General features: G+C 47.6%; 1 protein-coding gene across 1 annotated transcript in view; it reads right to left on the bottom strand.

The window, feature by feature from the left end:
- Positions 1-122: 122 nt before the first annotated feature.
- The window catches only part of ntng2a (netrin g2a), a 68750-nt gene continuing 58518 nt past the window's right edge, over positions 123-10354 (bottom strand). The window contains exons 6-8 of the mRNA XM_031569863.2: positions 3332-3499; positions 826-960; positions 123-310 (exon numbers count right to left, since the gene is read on the bottom strand). Coding sequence (XP_031425723.1) covers positions 123-310; positions 826-960; positions 3332-3499 — 491 coding nt within the window. The remainder of the gene's footprint in view (positions 311-825; positions 961-3331; positions 3500-10354) is intronic.

The following is a 10354-nucleotide window of genomic DNA, read 5'->3' as shown; positions in this document are numbered from 1 at the left end:
CGGGCAGGCGGAGTGGGGCAGGGGGTGGTGGGTTAGTAGTAGTAGTAGTGGAGGTGTTGGTGGGGGGGTAGCTGTCTCCTCTCCCCCCCCTCAGGCGGGCAGCCTTAGCAGCAGGCCCTGGATCAGCAGGCAGGCAGCGCGGCGCCCAGGCTGAGGGAGGAGGAGGTCGCCCCGCTGCAGCCCTTCTGCCCCGCGCAGCGCGCCTGCTCACACAGCACGCCCTTGAACTCCGGCGGGCACAGACACTTCTGGTTCTGGAAACACGTCCCGCCGTTCTGGCACAGCAGCAGCTCGTCATCACACACGTAAGCTGGTGGAAACACACACACACACACACACACACACACACACACACACACACACACAAAGGCATCAGGCCTAATCACTGTGTATTACGGTATACACCACATAGTAGAAATCAGCTGATAGAGACCCGGTCAAAAATAAATCACTACAAACTATAGTAAAAAAAACTTAATAATAGTGTACAACACATTAGCTGGGAGATAAGAGACAAATGGGACTGTGCTGGGTCCTTGAGCTGAATACATTTCAAAGCATGCTGTATTCACAGTGTGCAAGACATTAGCTGGTAGGAGACACAGTCAAAGATAAATTGGGACTTATTAGTGTGTATACATTATAGTATGCTGTATTTAAACATGAACAGTGTTGAACCCAGTAGGGGGCAGAGACCCAGTATTTACACTACCCCATACATACATTTTATAGGAAATAAAAATGGTGAAATGTGTGGAAATACAATTTAAAATGTGTGCAATGTATTTCAATTCTCCCAGTGTGTGAGCGGGGGCCTTGACTTACGGATGCAACCCTGTTTCCAGGTGTAACCGAAGGTGCAGTCCTCACACTTCTGCCCCGCGGTGCCGTCTCTGCACTGGCAGAAGCCAGTCTCGTTGCAGCGGGCATGCAGGGAGCCCAGCTGGTTGCAGTTGCATTCTGGGTAAAGAGAAAAAGAGTTTGACACATCACATGACAGTGGGAGATACTCAGTCCTTTTACTGCCTGTAGTGAAAGTGGGTTTTTAAAAAGGCCTCAGGTTTTACCCAGGTGAAGCCACGGACAAACAAGGTGCCTCAAATCATTTCTCACACCTGAAAACGAACTCTCGCTCCGTTCTTACAAGAAATCTTTCAGGAACGTTCCCTTTAGAGCCAAACCAAAGAGCGTTGGTGTTTTCTAAGGGTGTGTGATGAATGCGGTACAAGAGACCATCTTATGTTGTCTCAGAGACCATCGGCTCTCGGTGACTCTCAGTACTCTTCCCTCGAGGATGTTACTGCCGAAGGCTATGAATCTAGCCTTTCCTCAGGCATTATTTGATCATGTGGATGTACGCTACACTACAACCCAAAACACGGGGGACCGGCATCTGAAGCAGTGCCTCCAGGTCTGGATCAGATCTGTGCTGAGGGTTGTTAAGGGCTGTAAGTCCACAGCCTTGCTGAAAGAAATGTCAGTCTCGGAATTCTAACGCTTCAGCTGTCCGTCAGGGCTGTTGCCTGGGAGACAGCCAGGATTCTGTTTGGAATGCTGTCTGGCCAGCAGATGTCAGTGTTCTACTGTAACATTCTAGTGTGTTGTGGCAGCAAACTTGCAGCCAACAGAATACCAGCTGGTATTGAAAGGCAAGCTGTTAGGCTTTCAGAAGCATAAGTCTGGTTTGTCATAGCTATATTTTTAAAACAGGTTAACAGTATGACTCAACTAAAGCTTCAAATTCTCATAACGTCTCATAATCATCAGGATATATTCACAAAGCTTTACGTTTCACTTACATTACAAAGAGATGTTAAAAAAAAGAAATTATGAAAACAAACTATACATCTGTTAATATTACAGAATGTTTTACACTATTTGCTTTAACTAAACCAACTCATACATTTCTCATGTGTCCATAAACATTTGAAAATGTAATGCTTTGCTATGACTGTTGTGTTGTGAAATATGTTCGGTCTGTTTCAGTAGACTGTGTATGTCACACACTGCAGCAGATTAGTGTGTGATGGGTATCCTTGCGTAGCTATCGATGATGCAAACGGTGCAGTGCATAGGCTGTCAGGGACCTAGAGGCTGCCAGGGGCCCTTATAGGCTGTCAGGGACCTAAAGGCTGTCAGGGGCCCTTAAAGGCTGTCAGGGACCTAGAGGCTGTCAGTGGCCCTTAAAGGCTGTCAGGGGCCTAGAGGCTGTCAGTGGCCCTTAAAGGCTGTCAGGGACCTAGAGGCTGTCAGGGACCTGGAGGCTGTCAGGGACCTGGAGGCTGTCAGTGGCCCTTATAGGCTGTCAGGGGCCTGTGTAGGTTGTCAGGGACCTAGAGATTGTCAGGGGCCCTTATAGGCTGTCAGGGACCTAGAGGTTGTCAGGGGCCCTTATAGGCTATCAAGGGCCTGTGTAGGCTGTCAGGTCATAGCCTATTTTTATTTATCCTTATTGAAATGTTCCAAAACTGTAAAATATAAAATAGATATAAAATAAATATGAATTCTACTCAACACTTATTTAATTTGGTTGTTTTTTTTGTGACATAATTTTGCAAGGAAGAATTTGCACCGGGGCCAGTAACAATTATTATGTTATGCTGTAGGATGGTTTGCTGGTTCCAGGGGAGAGAGGGGAGATTGGGCGGGGGGGGGGGGGGGGGGGGGTGTGGTTAGCATGAGATGTGCACAGACGACGCAGAGGCGGAGTCGGGATCATGACGGAACAGCACTAACAGTGTGTGGTTAGATTCCGTTCCGTTCCCATTTACACACCGAGCTGTAAAACCTAACGTCTGCCTGAACACACACTCTCACACCGCCTGAACACACACTTTAACATCTGCCCGAACACACACACTAAAGTCTGCCTGAACACACACTCTCACACTGACCGCCTGCATGTTGGAGATGAACGAGGAAGGAACCTTCAGCCATGCTATGCAACAGACTGAGCTTGTCTGGGAAAGTAAATAACTATCTATAACAAATAAATATATAAATAAATAAACGTATAAACAAATAATCATATAAATGAATAAACATATAAATACACAAATAAAGAATCCCCTGTGGAAATAAAAAGAGGGTTTGGAATCCAAATAGCAATTTTGTACATCAAGTACCAGTCTGTAATCTGTTCATGAGTTGAAATGAATTAGATGGAAGTCTAACAGAGTTTAAACTAACGTCTACACTATTAATTCTGCCGTATAGTTCCTGCCGTAGAGATCCCATAGGTCCCCTGTTCTGTGTTCTCTACAGGGTTCTCCAGTAGAACAGATGGCTGTTGTGTGGTGTCGGACGAGCGGACGAGGGGGTCCTGACTGACCTATGCACACGTTCTCGTCGTCCAGCTCGGCCGAGGCGTTGCGGTAGTACCCCAGGCGGCAATGCTGGCAGTTCTGCCCCCTAGTGTTGTGCTTGCAGCTGACGCAAGTCACAATGTTGATGAAATCAATATAGCTGCAGCGGTTCGAGTGGCCGTAGCACTCGCAGTCTGGCGGAGAGAGAGAGAGAAAAGCACCGTTAGCACTGTCAGGGGCAAAGACCAGGGTGGATATGACAACGAAAGACAACGATAGAGGGATAGAGGGATAGAGGGGGACAGAGAAGGAAAGAGAGGAATGATGGGAGGATGACTTAAAAACAGGGGAGACACACAGTAAGTGTGGTTGCTGATGAGAGACACATTAGTAAGAGTAAACATGCTATGCTATGCTATGCTATGCTAAGAGTGTGTGCAGTGTGTTGACTGCTTTTGTGTTGACCTGAGGTTGCTGCCTGATCAGGCCCAAGTAGAGAGGAACTTTCTTCTTTCTTACTTTCTTTCTTTCTTCTTTTTTTTCTCCTGCGTACTGATCTTGAACTGCTCTTGAAAAATGGCCTGAATTCTAAGCAGCTGGGTAAATTGGGGAGCGTTGTTAAACAAAAGCTCGGCTCTGAGGAGGTGGCGGCGAGCCATGATGATGAATGCACCTTTAACAGGAGATTCTGACTTTCATTAGAGCCTCCTCACCAGCAGCCACTGACAGGAACCAGAAACACACACATTATTGTAATCATCCAGAGTGAGCATGTGCATGTGTGTTTGTGTTTGTATGTGAGTGTGTATGTGTGTGTGTGTGTGTGTACACGTGTGTGTGTGTGTGTTTGTATGTGTGTGTGTGTGTGTGTGTGTATGTGTGTGTGTGTGTGTGTGTGTGTGTGTGTGTGTGTGTGTGTGTGTGTACGCGTGTGTGTGTGTGTGTTTGTACACGTGTGTGTGTGTGTGTGTGTTTGTATGTGTGTGTGTGTGTGTGTGTGTGTGTGTGTGTGTGTGTGTGTGTGTGTGTGTGTGTGTGTGTGTGTGTGTGTTTGTGTGTGCAGTCTGAGCTTTCTCAGTCCACAAGAAGCCCCCTGGCTGTTCGGCAGTATAAATTAACTGGGTACTTAGATGGGAATTTAGTTGTTTAATAGGGCATGGTTTTGACTTCTCTCTGTGTTTGGGCGGTCTGAGAGATAAAATATTGATGTGATGTTTTAAAGATGCCGCCGCTGCGGTGAGCTGTGCGGTGCTGTGCTGTGCTGTGCCGAGCGGTAAAGCCCAACTGTGCCCGAGGAGGCACAGGACGGGGGGGCGGGGGGGCTACTGGTGATTAAATATGAATGGCCAATTACCCTACAGATTGTTGGGAGGATGACACATAGGGTCACACAGCCCACACACATGCACACACACTCGAGGCTAATGACTGGGAAGGAGTTTGTTCATTTGGGAGTGAACGGTTCCAAAATAGCAACACAAGTAAGACATCCTAACGAGCTGGCAAAATCAGAATCTCTGTGAGAATGAGGGGCACTTACCTTATGAAGCAAGCAAGTGAAAACACACATGCAAGAGATGAAGAGAGACACACGGATGAAAGCAGAGAGATGGGGAAGAGATAGTGGGTGATAGATGACAGGTTTTTTTTTTCCACAGTTCTTCACAACACAGTATTTTAAGACACCTAAAAAAGTTGAACGTTTTCACAAAGCACCGTACATCAGTGTCATACTGAAATGCATAAATCAGCCCCGTGGTATCAAAACAGGGATGAGGACGACGGTCTCGCTCATCTGCTCATTCATTAGTTTGAAATTGTAAAAGCACTTTGCGCGACCTTTGACCTACTCTATGTGTCTTACCTTGGTATCTGATGTAAGTTACTTTTGTCAACAGGGTCCTGGGTCCTCCAGGAACTAAGCGTCTTGGAACCACTTTGGAAATAAAGCCACTGCCATTAAATCCTCATATAATGAATGTCTAGTCAACTAAGGATAGTCAAACAGCAAAGAACACACACACCCACACACTCTCACACACACACACACACACACACACTGCCAATATGGAAGTCATCTGGATGTTTTCTGGTATCTAATATGAGTCTAATTGATCTACATTGACAGAGGGACAGCTTTTATTCACTATAACAAGGAATACCTTTAGTTTGAACATGCATTAACAATCACAGACGTGTAGAAGAAGACTCATACTACAGGAGGAGGTCTGGGTTCTAGAGGGTTCCTGAAGGTTCTGAAGCAGCCACGGCAAGTTCTACTTCATCTCACGTGCATCAGCGGCACAATAAAGAGCACTCAGAGTCCACCTCACAAGCAGCCAAGACGGAAACACACCGGTTCTATCACAGGCAGCCCAGACGGAACCGCACCGGTTCTAGCCAGTCAGCTTTTAGCTAGTCAGCTTCATCTCTGGGAACCGGGAGAACCCAAAGTCTGATGTTCCATCACTCTAAGGTTGCCAAACGGCCTTAACGCCATTCTGTGCACATCAGATGCATATACATCACCAGTGAGCCTGGCATGCACCCGGTTCCTAAGACAGCTTTGGCACACACCCGGTGCGAGGGAGTTCCTAAGACAGCTTTGGCACACACCCGGTGCGAGGGTTCCTAAGACAGCTTTGGCGCATCTCCACTATGGGGTAAATCCTTGGGATTTGGGGAAAAGCCTCTTTATTCCATCTGGACCAGGGACGTAGCCCAAAAGGCTTCAGTTTTGGTCTGGGGCTGAACTAGGGTCTTGTGGAATGGAATACAATGCAACAATCAAACCGGAGAAATTTAAAAACAGATAGGTAGTGTTAAGCCTGTGATACACCAGGTGAGCGTATGTGGCCATAGTTTTTGCGGTGAGACCATTGGCACAAGTCGGACCCCTGTCGGCAGCTTTTCGGCCAACTGAGCATGCTGAATCACCGGCAAAGCCTTTCAGTGAAGTGAAGTCAGGTTCGACACACCAGTTTTTTAAATAAAGTTTACTGATAAATCAATAAATCAAGCACACTGTTTCTAACAGTTTCATGACATAATGAAATGGCATTTTAATTTATTTTACGTGTACTCAACCGTTGATAAGCACTCTTTAAAAGTTTCTAGCGTTGATGTTTGCTTTTTGCGAACGTCCCTAATGGAAACCGAGGCCGAGGCTATTCGCCTCCCAATGGAAACAGAGGCCGTCTCTATTCACCTCCCAATGGAAACAGAGGCCGAGGCTATTCACCTCCTAACGCAAACAGAGGCCGAGGCTATTCACCTCACAATGGAAACCGAGGCCGAGGCTATTCACCTCCGAATGGAAACCGAGGCCAAGGCTATTCACCTGCTAATGGAAACAGAGGCTGAGCCTATTCACCGCCGCTTAAGCCCCAGGAAACGCCTCAGGCTGGCCTTGATCTCAGACGCAAAAAGGCCGCTAGAGAAACACGCCTTGTAACATCCCAGAACCAAACTTGTGTCCTCTGTAGTTGACATTTGTTTTTCATGCATAGCCTCTTACTCTTTTGAGCTATTTTGTACATTTTTTTGGTTCCCAGGAGGATGTAGCCCGACTCTGACGTGGCTGCGGCACTGATCTGGCTCTGATCCGCCAAACCTTTCTTTGAGGTCCACCTATCAGAGGTCCTTGCAAACAGAGGCCCTATCAGGAGTCACCCCTGAGCCTGCGTCAGGTCGTGACGTGTGGTGACGCAAGTGACAGGTTCAGGAGGTAGTTCACTCCTGACTCCTCCTGACCATGTGTCCAAGTGTCCTCGAGCACGACACTGAAACCCCAACCGCTTCTGATGAGCAGGTTGGTGCAATGCGTGGCAACCTCCACCGTTGGTGTGTGAATGGGTAGATGTCTGAGGCATTAGCCTTTGAGTGCTCTAATGAGTAGAAAGCGTTATATAAATGCTGTCCATTTACCAATTACCTGTCACCGGGACAGCGAGAGGACCTCTTTGAGGACAGCTATGCTCTGCTCTGCTCATCCTGTCTGCCAGCCTGAGGTGAGCAGGCAGCTAGAACTCCACCTTCAACTCCATTCTTCAGTCAATAACAAGCCTGCGCAGTGGAAATATTCAGGGAATATTGACCTGCTTGTGAGACAGGATCCGAATGCATTAACATTTGGTGATGCATCTCGTAGCTCGTGCAATAGACAAGAGGACATGATCTCATGTGATAATCACACATGCCGTGTCTGCGAACGGAGTTGAGAGGAGCTGCTAATACTGAGACACGGGGGACTGGGCTGAAGTCTATTTGCTGTTCTTGTGCCTTCGCCTGGAAGAACACAAGCCACACACACACACACACGAAACACACACAAAAGCACCAACTACTAGCAGAATACCTTTTTTCTCAAAGTCTTTCTTATCAATATTTTTCTCTTTCTTTTTTTTTTTGCTCTCTTTCACTTCCTCTTTGGCCTCCCTGCTCTCGCCCCTGTTGCCTGGAGTTTCATTGCTCTTCTCACTGTTGCCAGTAACTGTAATATTACACATCAAAGACATGATCAGTACAAATACTTCAAGAAAAACTCTCAAAATAACATTCTGATACGTTTTTTATTCAAGTACACCCCAAACATAACTGTTATTTACATTGAAGTTGCACACTGAACATTTAAAACTAAAAGTAAAGCACGCAGTGTGTGTTTCTGAGCTGTAGAAATGCAATCTTGTGTTGCAATGTGTCCTCTATACCTGATTTCTCTTCCTCTTTATTTGAAGCGGTGCTTTCTGAGTTGTTCGCTTCTCTTCCCGCTCCATCCTTCCCTCCACCATGTCTGGGGCTGGGCTTCAGGTACAGCAGGTGTAACGACATCTGTCGCCGGAGGAACAGGATCGATTGCTGGGGCAGCAGCATCGGTTGCCTGAGGGCAGCATCAGTTGCTGAAGGAACAGCATCGGTTGCTGAAGGAACAGCATCAGTTGCTGAAGGAACAGCATCAGTTGCTGAAGGAAGCATCAGTTGCCTGAGGAGCAGCATCGGTTGCCTGAGGAGCAGCATCGTTGCCTGAGGAGCAGCATCAGTTGCCTGAGGAACAGCATCAGTTGCCTGAGGAACATCATCAGTTGCCTGAGGAGCATCAGTTGCCTGAGGAGCATCATCGTTGCCTGAGGAGCAGCATCAGTTGCTGAAGGAACAGCATCATTGGTTGCCTGAGGAGCAGCATCAGTTGCTGGCAGAGCCATGTCAGTTGCAGAAGGAACAGCATCCGTTGCTACAGGAACAGCATCTGTTACTACAAGAACAGCATCTGTTACTATAGCACTATCAGTTGCTATGGGAAAGGTCGTTGCAACAGGAATCGTGTTGGTTGCTATGGGAGCAATGGTGGTTACTGGTACAGCAGTATTAGTTGGGGTGGAAGGGCATCGGTTACTGAAGGACAGTATCAGTTGCTATGGGAACAGGAACAGTTGCAGGGGAAACAGCATCTGTTGGTGCAGGCGCAACATCAGTAGACTGGGAACAGCAGCTGTAGACTGAGGAAGAGTGCTGGCTGTGGAAGGCCCAACCGTGGATGCCTGGAGCACTGGGTCAGTGGCTGCAGGAGTATCAGTTGCCTGGGAAACCATGTTTCCTAGAGGAGAGGTACCAGCTCCTGTAGGACCAGCCGTTGTTAGGGGAGCCACTTCAGTTGCAACAGGAATAGCATCAGCCACTGTGTCTATGTCTCTTGGAGGAACGCTGGTCGTCGGGCTAGCCACATCCGTTGCTAGGACGACGGTCAAAGTGTTCGCCATCTGAGTGGTTGTCATTGCTGAAGGTGCCCCATAAGTTGCCACCGTGGTCGTGTCGGTTACTGTGGGAATCGGTCCAGCATCCACAGAAATGGAGCTGGTCACCGTAGCACTTGCATCCGTTGCCACAGTGACTGAGCTTGCTGATGAGGTGTCTGGGATGGTTGGTGCAGTATGGCGTCAGGAGGCGGCGTTACTGTAACTGTGCACATCAGAAAGATCAGAGGCAAGACACGTAGAGCTGTCTCTGTGTGTGTGTGTGGTGTGCGTGTATATGTGTGTGTGTGTGTGTGTGTGTGTGTGTGTGTGTGTGTGTGTGTGTGTGTTGTGTGTCTGTCTGTGTCTGTCTGTCTTTGGGTCACTGCTGTCCTTAAGCCTACCTATGAGAAAGGCGTCGGTCAAACCAACTAAACTATCCCATTTCCAGCTCAGCAGAAATGGGATATCTTTGCCCTGATAGCATCGTCCGTCCCCCCCCCCCCCCCCCCTCTCCAACCCATGCCCCGTCCACCCCTCAAGGACAGGGTCCGTGCCTGCTTCCTGTTATGGTTTCATGTATCTTTCTCCCTCCAGTGAGTTCAATAGATTGGCCTTTTTTGGTGTCCCTTACCATGACCTGCTCTTTCTGCTTGTGAAATATTTAGCAGCTGTTCATTCAATCGCTAGTCAGAAATAGATCAAAAGTCGTTTGAGTTTTGGCCTTGTGCGCAGCCCTGCTGGCTATACCCTGTGCTCCTCAACGAGCTTGTGTTTCACAATAATAGAGTATTTAAAGATTTATTGCCGTTGGGTGCTGGTTAGATCCAGGGCTGTGCCGCGCCACGTGTGGCTGCTCTGAAACACACCAGTGGGTGCTGAGTGCAAACACACACACACACACACACACACACACACACACCTGGTAATTGAGGGGGGTTGGAGAGAGGGTACTGAGAATAGAATGGTAATGATTGGGCTTTTGACTTTCAGGTGCCACATGAAAACATCAGGCACATTCCAAGCAGGCCAGAGCATGTGTGTGTGTGTGTGTGTGTGTGTCTGTGTTTGTATGAGTACATGTGTGTGTGTGTGTGTGGTTGTGTAAGTGTGTGTGTGGGTGTGGGTGTCTATGAGTGTGTATGTGTGTGTTGTGAGTGATATATGTGTGTGTGTGTTTATTTATATGTATGTATACATACATTACTCATATGGGTGTGTCTGTATGAAATATTAACGTGCAGTGTCTATGGAATAATAAATACAGTGTCTCCCAATCTCTCTCTCTCCCTTTTCTCTCTCTCTCTCTCTCTCTCTCTC

The sequence above is a fragment of the Clupea harengus genome, chromosome 7 (assembly GCF_900700415.2).
Source record: "Clupea harengus chromosome 7, Ch_v2.0.2, whole genome shotgun sequence".
In the NCBI taxonomy this organism is placed as follows: Eukaryota; Metazoa; Chordata; class Actinopteri; order Clupeiformes; family Clupeidae; genus Clupea; species Clupea harengus.
Note: the sequence above shows the minus strand (reverse complement) of the source record. Positions and strands in the feature narration are given on the sequence as shown.